Here is a 21337-nt window from a genome sequence, read left to right as displayed (position 1 = left end):
TGTTTCTATCAAGCATTGGCAACATATTCTTTGTCATTAACATCGGGCAGCAGTCTAACAGCTTCAAATCTCTTTTTTAGTGAAGCTTAAGGCAATCGAAGTCCGAGTTTTAAATATTTCCAAAATAAAATCGCCAATTACCAATATGATGTTTTCCGTTTAACAATAAAAAACCTAATCGGTTGTTGATGATATCATTTCTGAGTATTCAGTTATGAGTATGAGTAGTTACAGCCGCTTTTTAAGCGGAGACATCTGAAGCCCTGTCTCTCTAACTGATAAGCGAATACGAAGAGGATGCTACTGCGATTGCAATTGCGATGAAATATTGAATTGTTGAGTTCAATCACAAGTTGATCATATAGGACAAAGTCAAAAGTTCTCGACAAAGGTTTTTTTCTAGAATATAAACAAACAATATAATGTAGAACTAAGAAAAAGACGAAAAAATATATAGATATACATTGAAATAAATTTTTTTGAAAAAATATATAGATATACATTGGAATAAATTTTTTTGAAAAATAAACTTCTGGTACTACTTGTATTGCATCAAAATTAAGTTTATTAAGTCAGGCTAATAATAAACGTTTCAGAGAACAAGAATAATATACTAGCTGTTCGCCTTGAACTTGGAAAGTAATATAGACAGAGATTGTGCTTCCGTAGCACGCGAATAGCTTATATAAAGATAACTTAAAGTCGAAGAAAAAACAGTTTAACCAAACATCAGCTTAGACAAGAGCTTATAACTAGAACTCTATTTGGTATGGACCGTAAAATAAATATAAAAAATGGATGGAAATATTTTTTATTGAATTTCGGTATGCAATTATTGTAAGCTCATTAATAGCTTCAATGCAACAAATCGAACTATAACCAGAGAACTTCATTTACATTCTGTTTCAACTCCATCATACTTCGAACATGTTCGATCAAACACATTTGCGCAGAATTCAAGCGAACCGTTTGCAGCAAAAAGTATTCGCTTGCTCTATAGCTTTAGACCCAAAGCTGCTGGTAACCACAAACTTGGCTTAGTGCAGCAAACAGTTTAAGCCGAAGCATTGACGCGTTAACAACGATGAGCGGTTGAAATGGTGATGGTTATTGTTGAAACTAAAAAGTGTTGTACAAAGTTAACAACAACAATGATTTGCAGAAATGAAAGCAAATTAATTATAAACTATAAGTGATGAAGGCGCATGCGCCAACGATAGCGGGCAATGATGGCTACTCAGTGTTCGAGAAGAATAATAAAATGAAATAAATAAATCATAGAAACAAAGCGAAAAAAGTGAAAAAATATTTTTGGCGTTGAATATTGTTGCTCAATGATTGTTGGTTTTTATTATTAAATACCTTTAATCCGAACCAAATTTCAAACCGTCTCATTAAATTTTATATAATTGTGAAAATATTAAAATAAACGTATTATTTGTTTATTGTGTTGAAAGTGATAAACAAAAATTTTACGATACTACGGTAAAAAATCAGCCAACACGAAAAGAAATCGATAAAAAATAAAGTAGAAAAGCGAAATAGTGTTCGAAGTGTTTTGGTATGCGGCGCAGCGCACGCGCACGCCAAAGTGCAAAGTGTAATTGCCATGCAATGAAAATAATTAAATAATTGCAGTATTTGCAACGAGAAAAAAATAAATATGTAAATTGCATTCGTCAATTAAAGAAATATCAAAGTGCAAAAACTAGTGCAAAGCAATAAAAATGCCACACAACAAATTGCAACGCAAGCCGTCCAGCGAGACGCTTGCCAGCATGGCATTGGATAGCACGCTAGACTCGCGCATGTCCAGCGCCGAAATACCGCAAATGGAATTGCTCAAGGTGAACTATGTGCAACAGTGCAAGGAAGTGCGTATGCCGCGACCAACTGCTGCAACGGTGCAACAAAAACGCCACTCACTAATAGCTGTAGGTGGCAAATATCCAGGCTACAAAGAAGCTGTCGACAACAGTCACAGTCAGTTTGGTGGCGCCAAAGCAAATATAAACAATCAAAGTAAAGCAAATGTAGGCGCGATCAATGCACCACAACGCGCCGCACCGCTTAAGAGCAATATGTCACAACGCGTAAAGCAACCACTGCCGCCGCCCACAATTGAGTCGTGGAAGTTTTTACAACATCAATTGCCGCAGGTAAAAACTCAACATACGCAACAAACTCTACAACAAAAGCTGGCGTGTACTTCCACTCCTCCTAAATTGCAGACGCAGCAAGCGCCAACACATGCCACTACTACCGCCAAGAAAGCTGCGCACGCTGACGACGATCAAGATTACGTGGATGTACAGTCTTGCTGCAACTCCTCTTGCGAATCTGCTGCACAGTCTACTGCCTCTTCGGATGATGATGTGGATGATGACGCTTCTACTATATACCCTGATTGCGAGAAATCACATAGTTGGAATTATCGTGCGCGCATCTCCACATGTGATATACGCCGCGATATTGCACGCGCTGGTATTAAGTCGCGCGCCGACCGTATAGCGCGTATTGAACAAACCGATTGCGATCCTCACAAACAGCAAAGCACAGCAGTTAGTGCTGCTTCTGATGATAAGCATGCTTCAGCACCGACCGCAGCACAGCAATGCGGTGGCAAGCCAATACCGGCAGCTGTAACGCAAATTAATCGTCTCTTCGAACAAGCTAAACGACCGGAACAGCGGCGATCAACAAAACAACATCGCGCGCCAGCACCGCCGCAATCAAGTAATGCATTACCTGCACAAACTAGCATAATAGCGCAACCATTACGGGCTGCGCCAACCCCCATAAAGGAACCCAATATGCGTATGCGCGCACGTGAAATGTTGCCGCGCATTGACGAGCGTGAGAACCGTTTAAGTAACTCCAGCGCGACTAGTGATTGCTATGACTGTGTTTTGGAAAGTAATGTCAACGCAAGTGAAGATCAAAACGTGCGCGTTACCGCTGATGTATTGCGCCCAATGCGCGCGTCACCTGAACAACGGCAACAAGTGTCGCGCATACCAAAACCCAAAAGTGAAGCGCTGCAACAACAACAACCACAACAGCGACACTCTACCAGCTCCGCACAGCTTTACAATGAAGCAAATGTGCAACTGCAACGGCGCATACGCCAAATGTTTGATCATGAGCAGGAGCGCACACACCAGCTGCAGCGACAAGTTACCGACGAGTTTCGCATGCAATGCGCGGGTGAGAAAATAAAACTGCGCGCCACCAAATCGACCGCATTCGAAGCGACAAATAAACCTGAACGTGGTAATATGGATAAGTCTGATAGCTGCGATGAGCTCGATAAGCACTTGTCAAAACAGACGCGTCAGCATGTTTCCACAAATTTTCAAAAGATCAAAATGGAGCGCGTACATATACGTAAGAAACGCCAGCCGCTGCTGATAATTAATCAGCTCAATGAGTCAAAAGCTGATAATAACGATAGAACATTCGAAGAAAGAGCGCACGAAATGAATGAAATGAAATATAACGCGTCACATAAGCTATCGAAGGAGGCAGCTTCTAAGCCTATCCACGACGCCAGCCGACGCACATGCGGCTACAAGAATTGCACCTTCACCAACTGTCCCATGTCGGCCGCGAGTAAAACAGCTGGCAGCAGCAGCAGCACGAGTACACCACAGCAATCCGATGAGGAGTTGAATACGCGCAATCGCCTATCGCTCGAGAGTTGCTGCTCAGACTCTGGCGTTTCCTCTTCCACCGATGTGAAAGAGCGCAAAACTAATGAAAACAACATGAAGAATATTGAGAAATGCGCAGACTGTGTGAAAATACTGCAACACCAAACAAGCGCTGACACAACCGTAATGCAACACAAGCTGAAGCTATCCAGCACTGCGCCAGTGCCAAAATTGAAGGAACTGGATGGTAACTTGAAGAAGGAGGGACAAATTAAGATACGCGTCGGGAAAGCGTCCGTAGGCGATCCAAACGATTTACAAAATTTTGCAAAAAAAAATCTCACGAAGGCCACTACGGATGAGCTATTGACTGCAGCGGTGGCGAAAAACAACTTGTGCAACAAAGTAGGCGCTGTTGATAAGTTGTCTAACCGGACTGTGGCCGCAAGCGCCAGCAATGCCGCCAACCAAACCAAACAATGCAACATCGAAAATGACCTCAAAATCAACGAACAGCGTATTTACAATAACACGAGTTGCTGTAACAGCAACAACAATAATCACAGCTGTGGTGGCAGCAAAATCAACGGTAGTGAACGCAAACCGTTATGTGCTACAACAATAACAATCGATGATAATTGGTTGCAAGATCAACAAAATACATTTGATACGGACTCGTTGATGGTGCCACCATCGCCCCCACTACGCATTTCATCCAAAGTGGCGAGCGCGCGCCAACCATATACAAGTAACAACAACAGTAAATACAGTCACAGCGTCATTGGTGATAACGATAAACATAGTGTAAAGATTTTCGTGCGCAGTTCCACAAATAGCGGCGGCGTGGGCGTCAATCCTGCGCGCGCCTCATCCGTATCTATGTGCTCATACACTTCGCAGACCTCGGGCTGCTCAATGAATTCAGAAGCCTCCGCGCTCACTAACGCCAGCAAAGCGTCAACCTCCGGCAGCTCCTACACAACGATTTCGAGTAGCGCTTCAAGTACTGAAGGCATATGTAATTGTCGGCGAGTGAACCGCAACGCCAACGCAGTCACACCAAAAGAGCTGGACGAAAGAGTAGATGAATGTGAGCATACCGACTACTATTGCAGTCTAGAGCACATGCGGAAAGCAGGTGTTTTCTATAATCACATCTCAGGTGCTGCTAAAAGTAGCCATGGCACACAGAGCGACACGTTGCGCGTATGCGCCTCCTCACCAACACCCTCGATGGGCACCTTCAGTGTGGTTAGCTGCGTTGCATGTGGCGATGAGCGTGAGCAGCAAGCAAAAAGCCGTCAAAGCGGTGGCAGCAGCGGTCCCATTGATGGCGTCTTCTGGAATAATTCATATTTTCAGCAGGATGCTGATGTAACTTTAGAGAGCGCTAGCAATGCGGCATATAAAAAGAGCACCTTAGCAGGCGGCGCGCCAGCAACAGTTGAACACAGCGAACCGAGTAGCGATGACAACGAGCATTGTTGCTGTAGTCTAACAAGTTGCGATGATGACAACTGTTCTTATTATGAGTGCGGTGGCAATGCGCAGACGGATGATGATCATTGCGTGTCGCGGATCGAAGTGCACGCCAGCGTACACACGCCAAGTGGCGCTAGTGAAAGTAATAATGACGACTATGAAGTAGCAGCAGACGATAAAAGTAAAAGCGGTATGAACTCAAATGACGTTTGTAATTGTGACGCGCGGCACTACTGTGCTGAGAATACTAACGCAAAAGATAAATATGCGCTCGAGATAGAACGGCAGCGTGTACGGGAGCTCGAGCGATGTGCCGCGCGCCAACAGCAACAGCAGGAACAGCAGTGGTTGCGGCAGCGCATGCGCGAACGCGAACGGCAAATGCAATTCTTGCGAAATAGCAGCGCTGAGGAGATTTTGATACGCAACAAAAAGTTGTTGAGAAAGGTAAGTGTTTGGTGCGAGAACGTTCGCTAATTCTTATACGAGCTTTCGATTGGTTATGTTTAAGAATAGGGTGCTTAACTTACATTTTTATAACGCGCTCCAATCAGGAAGGTTATAAAACCTAGAAAAAAATTTCGCGACTCACTTTTAATTTAAGCAGCCCTTAAGTCAAGCTGTACTGAAACCAAACAACTTCGTCATCACCACTTTGCTCTAAGTTGTGAACCAATTGATTTTATGCTACATTATAAACCTTCTTTTGCATGTGTATCTACACTTGGCACTTAGTTATTTCCATAAATTCTTTACTGCAATTAACACCAACATTTCATTTAAAGCCAACGCGTATTCAGAGCGCAGACTCGATAAACTATTTATCACCTTGAGATATGCAAATCAACTTGCACATTTGAGCCAGTTTTACTACTTTTACTAAATGCCAATCTTTTTCCAATTAATTGTACATGATTGATTGTTTTTGTACAACAAATTCATGTACGAATGAGTTTGGGATGCCGCACTACCCGTCTGTTAGATAATATTTTTCAACAAGTCTGCATAACGTTATTGAAGATGTTTACCTACGCACAGGGTGTGCCAATAAGCATGATATCGTGTGTAAAAAGGCGCTTGCGTCATAGGCGAACTACTTGCAAATGTTGCTCGAAAAGAGGAACCTTCAAATGTATGGTAAATTTTTCTTCAAGTGTCTCTTATAAAGTTAAGCGTTGAATAAGAAAACACTCTATATCAATATGGAAATACTGGTAGTTCGGTATGCTTTAGAACTAATTCGAGAGTGTTTTTCGTATAACAGTTAAAACTACCTAACCAATTTTACCTAAACAGAAACGAACGTATGGTTCTTCTGAATATGCTCTTACCATAATTCTTCAAATCCAGCGCTCGGCGGGTTCAACAGACATTTTTAAATAGTAGAAATCTCGTTATTAATCTAGGAAATCACCTAATAATATTATGTTCTCTTCTTAACGATCGATGAAAAAACTTCTTTTATATAACAAATATTTTATAATCAGTGATGAAAGTAAAAAAAGGAATGTTTGAACATTCACTAAATAAACGTAATAAAATAGTCGACCAGACTTGCATAATACCGTAAATCAAATGTTTTTTTGACAGTTTAATATATGTACTTAACTGACTTTCCAAACCTTGGGGAGTTGCACCACGGTGGCACCAATAAATTATAGAGAACGCATAAACTGAATAAAATAGAGTTCGAATAGAAAGTGATTATACCACTTTATGAGGCAAGAACAATAACGCTTCTATTAAATAACATTATTGTTGATTTAATAAGAGAATTTCGTGTCGAGATTCGTATCTACCTTTTCAAACCTTCAATATTGGAAAAGTGAACCAATAAATTATAGAAAACACATTAACTGGTATAACAAAAAAGAGTTCGAATATAAAGTGATTATACCACCTCATTGAAGTAATTTTTCTATTGAAAAACATTTTGGCGTAGAGTTGCCAAACAAACTTCGCTGTTTCCAATAGAATATTCAGGTTATCTAGCATATATAGGTATCTGTCGGCGAGTGGGAAGCTGGTTGGGAAAGTATTTAAAAAGGACTCTTGAAAAGTATTTGTGAAGTTTTAATTTCTTTATTCATGTTATGATATAAAGCTACCACTTAACTGAATATAAAATTGTATCATTTTTTTCAAATGTAGGGTCTTTAAGAAAGAAACACGAAAATGTTTTGGAAGAAAAATGTCACTTGCCACAAAAAAAATATAATAACAAGTATCGAATAAAATTTAGATCGGATAACATCTATCAGATCTATTAGCACTTACATAACAAGTACTTTCATATGTATTAACATGTATAGTAAATTGCCTACTATAAAAATTTATGCTTTGTGACTTAAATAATTGAACCAAACTGAAATGAAGCAAAACGTTATAAAATTTTATGCATCATGACACATCAACGACAATATATGATGAGGATAGTATTTACTATATTGAACACTTTAAATTGAGAAAAAAATTTAAATCGTTTTCGAATAATTATATAAGATAAAAAAATATCTAAAATTTGTATTCAGCAGATAAGCATCACTTTCAAAACAAATAGTGGAAAGTTGAAATTATAAAATATTAAACAACAGCAAAGTAAAGAAGTAAAAGTATGTAAGTTCAATTACTGCAACAAAACAAATGCAGTACAGCATGCGCGTAAGCGATTTTCGCAAGTGATTCGAAGTAAAGTTAAAAAAATTGAACCGGAAATCAGCGAAATTCAAATTTAGTATGCAGCGAATAAAAACTGCCGAATTTAAAGTATAACGAAAGCGAATGTGTACAGTGTGCAAAATTACCAGCGCTTCAATAATTAAAAAAACAACCCAACAAATATATTTATATAAACGCAGCTAAAAATACAAAAAGTTTTGGCAAAAATTAAAAAAAAAACACATTCGCTCGCATTACGCTACCTTCCATTTTTAGGGATGTCTGCAAAAAATGCCAATCGCGTGCAAATAAATTATTACTCCTGCATACTAGTCGGTTATGTGTTTTATAGTCATTTGCGTATTTTTATGCTTAACTAGTTTACAACTATGTTGCTTTCACGTATCACAAGCGCATCAACGCCGCGTTGTCTGATGTCCAGACAAATAAGTCAGTTGGATTAAGCGGCAGTGTTGTTAAGATGACGCGCTTGTCTTATGAAATCTGTGAAATCTCTACGGAAAGGCAAAAAATGCGGACTGTAGCGTTTTTTATATTTTTTTCCTCCTTATGGGTATGTTTGGTTTTATTTTATTAAAGCGAAGTGAAAAATGTCGATACAAATAAATTAATTAATATACGTATTAATAGAAAAAAATAATAATAAATCATAAACTACTAAACCTTTTACTCAGCAAAAGCTCGAAGTGTTAATGAACAGCATAAGTTTGTTGATAGGAATTCGAGAAGTAGACTTCGTATGTAAAATATATATCTATATTTATTGGCTTAATTGATGGATTTCTACAATTTCGTTTTTTGTAGAATTTCATACAAATATATATCGTATATATGTACATAGATTAACTATACGACAATGTAACGTTTTATCAAAGCTTAAAGCTCTCCAGAATTTTATGATCAATACCAAAAGAATATAAAAGATAATTGCTCATCATCACTGACCAAAGAAGGTAAAATTATATTTTCTAAAAATGAATATCAGAATTAACTAATACCGAAACGAATTCTTCTATGCTCATGGAATATAATCGATCTTTCAACTTCCTTAAAGAGCTTATAGATAGTTCATAGAAATAGTTTGGAAACGTTGTTTGCTCATAAAAGATGATTATATATACATAATTAAGAATACTTAATAAATTTCTTTAAGAAAAAGTTATATATTTTTCGAGTTGCACGCGATCTTCGACGGCGCTAAAGAAAGTTCGTCCATTGCTACAGTGATGCCGAACTTTTCGGTTAATGAAATATAAAAAAAATCACTAGAAGATATTGTCCATACAATAATCTAGGGTTGAAAATATATCAAAAAATTGACAAAAGGACATTTTTAAAAAAATATAATTTTGTCCACAATTTTGGTCATTTTTAAATTCAGTTTTTGACCTGCTCAAAAAACTGGTAGGTCATTGGACGGAGAACTACATATGTGCATATACGCAGAATATGCGAAAAAAAAATTGATAGTTATCGGATCATTACTCTTCACTCAAGGAAATTCGAAAAATGCTGTTTCGAAAAAAGAACATTTAAAAACTGATAGAGCTGATTGAACTTATGGAACTGACCGGTTACGTTTTAGAAGGCTGTAACTGAAAAATTGTTTAAGATGTCGATTTGAAATTTTAGTATGTTATTTTTAAAGGTATAATCTATCGAAACAAGAAAAAATCGTTTATTTTTAATTCATACTAACCTTAAGACCTTCTCTTGCTTTAAGCGTCTTCCCTTTCTAAGCAAATATTATATATATGGTACACCTACAGTCTGGGGTGTTTTGAAAATATTAATATTATTTTTTATATTTTTTTTAAATACAAAATTAGGTAGCATTAAATTAATTACTGCAAAATAAATTGGAAAGTTAAACTTAGCGACAAGTTAAAACTTCACGCAATTTATTATGTTTAGTTTACAGTTTTTCACTAATTGATCGATTATGGGTTAATTGTTTATGGAAGCCACTGCATTTCAAAAATACTGACAGGTTCTAGTAATTTAATAATTATTGGAAATAGAGCTTATAGTTTTTATGTCAACGCCGAAATTTAGGCAACGGTTTAATTCAACTTTGCAGTTATATAATGTGCACGAATCTAACTCGTGAGATTTTGACTATTTGTGGAAGTTTCTACTCGAAAATTTGAAAAACGCAATCGGAAATTAAACATATTCGAAAACCCATAATTTTCATATCAGCACCCAAATGTAGGCAACGGTTTCAACATATATTTTTTTCAGATAGAATATAAATTTCTTACTCGAGAGGTTAGATTACTTATGGAATTTACTATATTTAAAATATTAGAGTAGATAAAACATGTGCAAGATTAAATTGTATTCATTACATTCTCAGCGCCAAAATGTAGGCATCCTTTGCTATTTCAACTGTTCTATCATTATAGAATACGCATAGTAATATTTCGATAATACTTGTAATGTTCATTATTTTATAACCTTAGTTTTATTATTTGAATCTTCAATCTCTACATTTTTTACTGTTATTCTTTTTTTTTGTTGTTTTTGTTACTTTTTTCATTGTTCCACCTATTACAACACCGATTCACGGATATCAACCACCAAAACTGTAGCGAAAAGTAGTAAAATGTCATTTAAATATTACGAAAAATCGTTTATTATTTTTATTTTTTCTAAAGCCATATGCACATCGAACCATGAAAAAAACTGACCGCATTAAAAACCGTTTGTTGCATATGCCGATTACACATTACGAATATGCAATATCAGGCGGCGTTGACGCCAAATACACACTTCGTGCACGCATACGAACAAACATATTTACATAAATAGCGGTTCATCGACAGAAAGCCCACTTTGTGCTTCGCTCATTGAGTCAGCAAATTAGTTTCTTTTTTTGTTTTTGGTTCGGTTTTCATTCAACCCATATGCATATGTGTATGTATGTATGTATAAATGTTTGTATATATTTATATATACATTTATTTGTATATGATCGAACGGTCAACAAAACTAAATCAGCACACACTTTTATTGGCGTCGCTCGAATTCCAAAGCATTCGCTGGTGTGTGTAAATAATTTTTTGTTGTATTTTTTTCGCTGTTGCAATTTGTTGCTATGAAAATATGAATTGTAAAGTAAAAAATAAACCAAAAGCAATACAAAAGTTATCAATTGTTGCCGCTGTTGACATTAGTTTATCATATGGTTGATTGCCCAAATTACATATTATTATAAGTATATACATATGTATATGCACATACATACACACATTTTTAGATTCAGTGTTGTTTATTTGTAATTTCACTATTTAGTATATCGACAATTTTTTTTTAAATTTTTTAGTTAAAAGCTTTTACTGAAAAGGAAAGAAATAATATACATAATATAATAATAGGAAATATACACTTTGACGCTTTGATTTTCCACCGATGTGATAACAACTTTTGCTCCAAAAATCAATAGAAATGTACACTTACTGAAGCAATATTAATAGATACCTATAGCTACCTTTTACGGTTGTACAATTTGTTTTATCGGCAAACTGGATTAAGTTAAGCTATATTAGGGTTAAGCTGAAATGTTTGGTATAGAAAAGACGAATTCTGACTTTTAAGAAGAAACCCTAATATATTTCGCCACTCAGCTGAAGCAGTGAGCTTATAAAATAATGTATGCAAAGGCTACCAACTGGACAATGTTACGTAATTATACACACTTCCGTCTCCCTTCACTGCATTTCCATTAGCACAAGAAGTTCCCCTGACCTTCGCATGTCGACCATTCGAATGCATGCAAGTATGCTTGCTTGTTTTTGTTGTTAGTGTCAGAAAATATTTCCTGAATAATGTTAAGGAATACCGCCGAGTTGATAAACCTTGGCCGACCAAAAATGCAAATCAGTTATGCGTACCCGATTACCGTGAGAGTAGACAATTTGTATGTACCCCAGCTCCAACAAGTTCTGGTATTCTCTATGGTAAAATATGCAATATCGAGTGCACTAACTAATATTGAAAATTGCTACACAGCCAAAACTGATATAAAAGTATTCCACAATCAATTTCGATTTAAAAGTTTCGGCCGCATTTCTCTAATGACCTTTATTTGGAACACATAATTGAAAGAGAAACTTATAAAATTAAAAAATAAAAATTAAGAATATTGGTTAGGTAATAGGCTCTTAAAGTTACTGCTGAATATTTTATAACATACCGAAATATTTTGTATAGTTGGTTTACTTTGGCGTGCAATGTTGGTTGACGTCATTCAAAGCTTTTGTACCTTTATGGTTGAAGACTTTGTGCTGTCTATTAAATATAAAATTAATCGAGAATTAAAAGAAATTCCAGTTGATATCCTTGCTCTTTTGAAGACAGTGTACATATGTAGGTATATCAATGATTTCCGATAGAAATCAAAAAATTACGCGCATTACCATGGTCTTGCATAGAGCTGGATTTAGTTTTGCTTATCGCTTTATCGGTCTCAGATGGAATCATCTTTCGTCAACGGCTTTAAGTTACAAAATTTCTATCAAATGTAGCTTCTTCCGCGTAGTAAAACAATAGACGATTTCTAAAGAGCGTACGCAACTGCAGAATCCAACGCGAGAAACAAAGTTCATTCCCAAATATGAGTCAAAACAAGAAAAGCATTAATTTCGGCTGCACCGAAGCTGTAATATCCTTCACATGTACATTTCTCATAACATAAAAGGGCATAATAAAATCTTTATCTTGATTTTGATCACCCAGTTTGTATGGCAGCTATATGTTATAGTAGTCTGAGCAAAAGCATATGTTCGGAGATTGTTGCGTTGCCTTGGGCAATAATGCGTGTCAAGTTTCGTGAAGATACCTCGTCAAATAAAAAAGTTTTCAATACAAGAACTTGATTTCGATTGTTCAGTTTGTACGGCGTTTCCGTCAAATGATCAGCTCCTTGGGGTCATGCCCAAAAATTCAGAGCGATTTCTAAAAAACTGAAGGACTAGTTCTGGTATCTATACAGGCAGACAGACGGACTTGACTAAATCGACTTAGCTCGTCAAGCTGATCATTTGTACTCGTATAAATATTTTATACGGTCTCCAACGTTTCCTTCTGAATGCTACAATACTTGTACATTGCCACCAAGTGACAAAGCATAAAGTTATTATAATATCACTCAAATTGTGATTGCAACGTAGTAAAGTTTATATATGGTATATATATTTACATAACTTATATACGTACATACCTTATATACGTACATACCATATGTATATGTGTGTATCTGAGAGTACTTGACACCACCATGCTGTGCTCGCACTGTTGGGCCCTGCCCTCACAATTATGAACCGAGTGACACTAGCATAATTTATTATTACCTTAAACCATAAAGATATATCTACATACACACACATATACATATTTAGATGGCGCGCACTGCGCGCCTGTGCAATTACTGTCGTATCGCAAACGAAAATGAAATCACACAAAAATGTAAGTGAAATATTTTTTTTTATTTTTGTTTTTATGTGAAATAAATGACCGAAAGAGATTTGACTGACTTCAAGTACACCTTTTCACCTGTCTGTCAGTATATGCGACTGCTCCACTGACCATTGCGCGCGAGTGTGAAGGCGCGCGTGACCAGGCGCGGGTGACATTGCCAACTTTCATTATTTTCTTGTCATAATTTTTGTAGTGGCGTAAGGCAAAAATTATTCTCATTGTTGTATGTTATTTTATTTTTGTCATTCGCCGCCTTTAAATTTTAAAGTAATGGAAATTAATTACTTACACTACAGTGAACTTTGGGGTGCAGTATGCCCCAAACCATGGTGACGTACTTGACTCTTCAATTGTATGGTTAAGAAAATGAAATAAAAAGCGCTAAGTCACTGAACATCTCGCTGTTCAACATTGGAGAGCGCAGCACGACATGGCGAATGTGTCGTTTTTTTTTTTGCCTGGAAGCAAATTGTTGAATATGAATGATATTACGTAATACTCATAATTAACATATCGTATAAGTTATTTGTTGTTAAAAAGTACAAGTATATTTGAGGAGATAAACTAATCGTGTGAACAGATTTGCTATGGGGAAACGCAAAATTTATATTATTACTGTAAATATTAGGCTAAAAATAGCTGGATAATAAATCTTAGCCCAATATAAGATTGTGTGTTAGAGTATCTTCAATTTACGCAAGAAAAAAAACACGTTATATAGTTAGTAGTATGTATAATCAATTTATTGATTTTATGATTTTTATAGTGAAGTTTAAAATTTTTCACGAGATGGCTTAGCAAAGAAAAAGTAATTTTCTGGGAAAAAACTCACACTTCAGAGTAGTCAAAAATTCTTTAATTTGATTATTACTTCAGATATATACATATATGTAAGTCGTCTGAAAATTTTGGGTCAATTGATCTAGCCGTTTCGGCGAAGTGTTTCTCTCACTAAACTCTAAAAGTGGCGCATCGAGAAGAACGCCTTTAAAATTTTGGGAGTCGATTACATTAAAATAAAAATTTCTTACAAATACTCTCATGTCTCTGAAAGTATTGGTATTTGGATCAATTTTCAAATTTCGGAAATTATTCTCAAATATATAAATACATATATAGAAATATAAAAATCGCTTTTTTGAAATTCACAAGTGGATTTAACCCTTTAAAGTAATTTAATACCGTATCAGACTATGTTTTTGCTCTCAATTTCTGCTGAAATTATCTTATTAAGTGTTTTTATTACTTAAAAAGTCACTTTCATATAAAGATATAAATATATTCAATTTCGTCTATTGGCACTATCCATTAACCAGATGTACTACGATATAGAGTAAATTTTATACAAAGCTGTCTTCGATTCGCCACTTCTCTATCCCTGCTCGTTATGTTGAAGCTCTGCTTGCTTCTCTTCAAATCTACCTATAAAAGTATCAACAAAGTTATTCAATTTAACTCAATTAAAGAGAGTTTGTGAAGGCCTCATTAAAATAGTAAAACCATATTTTATTCTATTTCCATTTCATGCTTGTTGATAACACAGGTATTTATGATAGTTGTTTGTTCGATTCGCCACTTTCTTTCCATATTATTTTTGATACATGAAAATAACTTGTGTATTTGAAATTGAGTGTATTAGCTTTTCAATTCAAGTTATGCACATTTCTGAACTCATACATTGATAATCTATGAGCCAAATTTCTAAATTATAAAATATATTTTTAAGTTGCATACATTCTTAATTATTAACATATCTTTAATCGGTTCTGTTTTTTGATGATTTATGACTCATGCCTAAGTGAGTCTTATATTTTATAGCAAAGCTAGTTTTCTATTAGAAAGTAACCAAAATCATATAATTGTGAAATTTTTCATTTCTTTATTTTGTAAAATATATATTTATATTAGTATATTTTTACTTTATATAATTTCTGATTTTTTCAAATTATTATATTCGTGAATTTAAAAAAAAAACAATATTTTCTAAATATCTAAGCGTAATACTGTTTTAAAGGGAAATACATACTGAAAGTGAGAGCTTATAGAATTTCACACTCTTATCTTAACGAAATTTCTTTTCTATAGTACACCAAGCGTAACTCATTCTCAAGTTTCTATATTTTTTAAGACACCATTGAGTTTTTGATACCTCGACTTTCTAATATTTTACGTATGTATATATATATTTGTTTCATTTTAGCTAGTAGTCTAAGCGTCTTAATTTTAAGTTAATTCAATTGTCACACTAATTGTTAAGAAGCAAATATAAATACACACATTCTTACGGCCAACACCATTTTCTTCATACATATATATATGTGTATAGGAATGGAGCTGTAAACTAATTATGTTACACCCTGGTGGGCATTCAGCTTACAACTCTCGATCTTGCCGAAGCAATAAACACTTCTTCGCTTTATCTTCTTTTAATTGCACGCCCATCTACTTAAAAAATTTCACTAACGCACCGGCTGTCAACAAAAACATTAGCAACAACTAAATTATTTATAAGCACATATGTAGATACTTAATTGAGTATACTATATACGTGGATATGTGGGTATACGAATGTGTTTTCTAGAACTACAGACTTACATTTGATATTCGCTAGTAAAATAAAAAAAAGTAATTAAAGCCAAGCTACCTATATATAAGCATATATGTACATATATATGGATATTTATTTTTTGCTGTTCGTTTTCTGATAAACAAATTGATAAAAGATAGCTATATATTATTTTTATCAAAAGAATTTTATTTTATGTAATGGCATTATTATGATTATTAAAAGTCTAAAAATCGATATCTTTTGCACGCACCCTAAATACCCAATACGCAGTCCATTAGTTTGAGAATACGTAATATAAGAAGCATAACTACCTTGTAGAACTTGAAAATAATTTTTTTTTGTTTCACCCTCGAAATATGAGCTAAAACCACTACTACTGCATTTAAACACTAATAACAGCAATCGTTTCCACGACAGTCGGGTCTATAAAGCCAATCGGACCAGCATTTTTATCAGACCAATTTCGACTGTAAACTCGGCAGCATTCTAAAAAATTATTTGGGGAAAGTTGTCTGCAGTTGAAACCACCAAAATATTAATATAAAAATAATAGTCCTAGTTGGCCTAGGTGGTTAATACTTTACTGAGGAATTTATATAACTTCAACTACATTATTATAAAACCTCAGTAATACGAACAGCAAGACTATATATATTTTATTTTGTGTAATTTGTTATATTTTTAGGGCAATTCGAGCGAAATAGAAAAAACTATGCTAAATATTTTTATACCCTTAACTTTAACACGAAGTTTGTAACACCCAGAAGAAAACGTAGAAGACCCTATAAAATATATACATACCTATACAAATGATCAGCGTGACAAGCAGAGTCCATTTAGCTCCGGCTGTTATCCGTCTGTCTGCATATACGCGAAATATTCCCTCAGTTTTGAGATTTCGCTCTGAAATTTTGCAAATTCTTCACACCAAGAAGATGCCCCTTTTTATGTACCTGTAAAGGGTATTACAGTTGCAGCCGAAGTTAACCTCTTTCTTGTTTCTTCTCTTATATATATTTTTTTTTGTAAGAACTCGTATTGACAGTGTAAAACTAAAATACAATACGGAAAGCTATGGCGGCGATGGCCTGTTCGGCTGTTTTTAATATTTTATATGCGATAATTTTTATGAAAATGTGTTTTTGTACTATAATTATTATAAAGGAAATTTTATTGTTAAAAAGCAAATGCGTGCAAAATAAATTAACAGTGAAAATCAGCGCGATATTTACAATTTCATGCATTAAATGATTAGTTTTTAGGTTAGAAAAGATTTTTATATTTTTTCTGGACGGAAAATTCGAAATTTAAATAAAATTATATATATGAATATGTATGTAAGTACGTATTTTCACTTTACCACATCTTATAGAAGTGTGTTTTTTCTATAATAGCCAGCTTATTGATATATTATAGTAGTTAGTACTGCTAGAATTCTGTAGTGTTGAAACTTATATTTTTTTTTATTCACTCTACTTCCTATTCCCAACTTCTTTCAAGCTGCTACATATTCCTTACCTTCTTGTTTTTTTTATTGTATTGTAAGCCGCTCAAACTCCCAGCGAGTAAGTTTGTGCTTAATGATTTGACGATGCTTTTGTTTTCATTTCCTTATTACTTTTGTTGTTATTGCAATTTTGTTCGTCTGATTTTAAGTCATACCAAAATAAAACAACAACAACTGCTTAAAGTCACAGCAACACATTAACACATTGAGGAAATTTTATACATATTTACAATACATACAAATAAATATGCATACTTTATGTAAATGTATATGTGTATAAATATATGCATATATGTGTATAAATATATACATGTTTACATAAATATATATGTATATAAATATATATAATGCATGTAATCTCACTGCCATAATGCTGGCCACATTACTGGTATCCATAGCCATGAGCAGCATGAGGTGTCAGTAGTCATCAACACCATCGGCAACGCAGTTAATGACGCCGCTGTTAGCTGCTGAAACTACACACATCTACATACATATATACAGACGAAGACATTTCTAGTAGTGCCAGCTGTGAAACGAGTGGTATAAAAAATAGTGCTTGGACTTGTAAATGGCTGACTTACTCACCTACTGATTTGCTTATGCCTCAATTTACAACAACAAAAACAAAGCAACAAAAAAACGTAAATTACTAAAACAATACAACAAAAAATATAAATTACAAAAACAAAAATGTGCGCTTCTTAAGCAACAACAAACTGAAACCATAACTTACTTTGCTAATATTTCTAAGAAATAAAACTTTCAGTGTGCTTGTGGGCATGGTGTGTATGTATGTATATAACAAAGGTGAGTTAGAGTTGCTTTTGTGTGCGTATAGGCTAGGTAAATCGCTTGATTCGACTTTTCTACACGGCGGTCATTAAGCGAAAGTGGTGCCATCGCAACATTGCTGTTGGCTACGGGCAAATTGTTGTTGTTTGAGATAACTAAATATATGTGTATAAGCAAAACGGCTAGCAGACAACAAAATACAACAAAAAGTATGAAAATATACATGGCTTTGCTTTGGTAAAACAGCTGCAGCAATACGCAATAGTAATATATCAGTCCAGTAAAAACAAAAGCAACACACAACAAATACAAACAAAAAAACCTTAAAATAGACATAAACTTAACAATTACAATAATAATAATGGTACGATATGCATAACAAAGAAAAACAAAAACAAAAAGCAAAAAAATCTAACAATAAAATAACCGTTTTTCACATAAAAATTTGAATATTATTACTTGATCATTATAAAGAATATGTTGTTATGTATTAGTGTGTGTGTGCTTCTAAATATCTAGACTTAGATTTTGCTATTAAAGCAGCGAAGTAGGAGTGTCGGAAACGAAAAACTTATGTAGCCCTTAGCCAGCAATATCAGTTGCTAAATGTTGTTATTGTTGTATGAATGCTTAGTAATAGCAAAACGAGCAGTCTGTCAGCCATAAACTCAACAGTTCACTGGCTAGTCATTCAAAAACTGTATCGAAGCAGTCGGTTTCTTCTTTACAAATGTTTAGAGTGAAGAATCTAAGAATCTATGTCAACCGTTATTTCTTTTTGTGTTGAAGATTTCTGTGGGATTTTCTCTAATTTTTTTTTTTCTTCTTGTAAAAACAGTATTCAATCGCTCTTAGAAAGCAAAGCAACTAAACTTTTAGATTTTAAAATATGTTGCTTACGTTACTTTTGTAATTTTTATATAAATTTTTAGTCCAAATCAGTGCTGATATTTATTGAATTGCGATTCAAAAGCGTAAACTTTCATTTGTTAATAGCAAAAATTTTAAATATATTCTTCACGAAAAATTAGTAGTGAGAGTCTGTGATACTCCATGAAAGTAGCAATATAAACAAATTGATTGTAAAAAAGTTCGAAGCTTTGAAAAAAAACTCTATATCTTAACACTCTTCCCTATATCCCTTATTCATAAAGTATTAACTTACTTATTTTTGATATTTTAATTTTTATACTTTCAGGCTGATCTAATACATGAATTTCGACCGAGATCGATGGATGGTGTCATTGACTCATCTTCGGGCTCATTAAATGGTGATACCACCGGTTCAAGCCCAGATAGTGCGAGTCATTTACAAAATCAGCAGGTAAGTCTCAAAAAATATACAACTACTTATTTTGATTCAAAAATTTTGTAAGTAGAGTTTATCGGCGCATCTACAGAACTGAACCTGAACCTCTAGTAAATTTTGGATAACTTCTAAACTAAAAAGAAAATACAACAAAATTTGCTAAGAAAATCTTTGAAAAAACATTTTTGCATCGTAATCTTCAAAATTAGAATGTAAATCTACAAATAAATTTCTATAAATATGTTCCACGAACTCTTAGAACAACTTGGGATACCTAGCAATGCATCTGTGCTAATAATAATGACGAGCTCTCTGACCAAATACATCATTCCGTTAACTTGACTGCTTCTCTTTGCAATTGCATGTAGTTGCTCTGATGTCCCCGCCAACAGCATTTTGTAGGCCAGATTCCTCTATTGTGAATGTGACACATAAATCTACATTAGCAACTATACGACTTTACAAGTTGCCTTAGCTTAGCTTTGGGTAAGATTGGGTTAAGCTGTCGGAATCTTTTCAAGTTGTATCCCCCAGCAAAAGCTTCGCTGGCTGAAGTTCAGACATTTGCCGGCTGTAACGATGCTTTAATTTTTTTCTATGATGGTGTGTGAATCTACTGCAAAGAAAAACTCTGATCCTATCAGCTTGGTGGCCGCTAAATTACTAGCCATTAGCCTCGCAACCACCATATTATTAAGCTATTCAACTAACATTTACATGTCCGGGATATTTCCTTACTAGCATAATATGTGCAGAGTTTACGACTGGACTCTTACACATAATCGGATACAAATGTTGGTTTTGTTCCAACAAATTAATATGTGACATCTCAAGGCTTGAATATATTATTATATATTCAACTTAACTTTCTTCTGAAATTCAAAAAACTAATTATAACAATTTTTGGAAATCTTTTGATTTAGTTTAGCGATCTATTCCTTTCCAACCAAAGTGACAAGCAAAAATTACTCCCGCAAAGAGCTGTCTAAATTAACCAAAATATAGATTAGTATCCGTCGTATTTCTAGAAAATTCATAAATTTTATGTGGTAGAATCAGATAATATAATATATAATATCTTAGTCCTCTCACCTCTCCTCAGCCTGTATTGATCCGGCAATGTTCTACTCATCACTAAATATTTACTATTATTTTTCCAGGACGCTGAAGCGCGACGCGTACACCGAGGTCATGTACTTACCGAATTACTAGAAACAGAACGGATTTATGTAAATGAAATGGCCTCTATTCTAAAGGTATGTTATTAAATTGTACTTAGATATTTACAGTGGTATTGTAATTACCGTTCAATTTCGTTATTAAAACTAATTAAATTAATATGATGATAATAGGTGGTGTAGTAATTGAATAACTATACCGATGCTGAAAATGTTTCTATATTGATAGCATTTCCCTATATCTATTATCTGTAAGAAAAAAAAAAATATATGGAATAGCTCTTTATGCTTAATTGATCATGCAAATAATCCATATTTATAATCGACCTGCACTCATAGCGGTTTCAGTAATAACTTAACATATCTCTGCTAAATTATTAGGGTCTGCAAAGAAGAAGAATGGTCGTAGTACCCAATCTTAATTTTAATTTTTTTTTGCTTTTTTAGTCAGGCTTATGTCCACTTAAATAAAACAAAAATGGTATCTGAGAAAAATATCTATTGAAAATGTGACAGTTATATTGTACAAAGATCCAAACCGACCTTAAATTAAGAATACATTTAATATAATTGTTCGAGTGCAAACTAAACAAAATAAACGTACTTGATGAAAGTTTGGAGTATTTTCTAGAATAACAAGGATTTGTTATGTATTTCGATAAATTAAAAGGAAGCACTTGGTCA

The 21337-nt window shown here is 34.4% G+C and overlaps 1 protein-coding gene across 4 annotated transcripts in view; it reads left to right on the top strand.

Annotated features, from left to right (window-relative positions):
* Positions 1-1049: 1049 nt before the first annotated feature.
* The window catches only part of LOC106621413 (uncharacterized), a 33370-nt gene continuing 13082 nt past the window's right edge, over positions 1050-21337 (top strand). For 2 of the 4 annotated variants that reach the window (XR_011396258.1, XR_011396257.1), the window contains exons 1-3: positions 1050-5582; positions 19365-19490; positions 20636-20731. Coding sequence is in view for 2 of the 4 variants with exons in the window: in XM_070109189.1 (XP_069965290.1) it covers positions 1728-5582; positions 19365-19490; positions 20636-20731 (4077 nt within the window). In the remaining 2 variants the exon portion in view is untranslated. The remainder of the gene's footprint in view (positions 5583-19364; positions 19491-20635; positions 20732-21337) is intronic. The other 2 variants (XM_070109189.1, XM_070109188.1) reach the window with 2 other exon arrangements.

The sequence above is a fragment of the Bactrocera oleae genome, chromosome 4, assembly GCF_042242935.1.
Source record: "Bactrocera oleae isolate idBacOlea1 chromosome 4, idBacOlea1, whole genome shotgun sequence".
In the NCBI taxonomy this organism is placed as follows: domain Eukaryota; kingdom Metazoa; phylum Arthropoda; class Insecta; order Diptera; family Tephritidae; genus Bactrocera; species Bactrocera oleae.
This window is presented reverse-complemented; position numbering and strand designations above follow the sequence as displayed.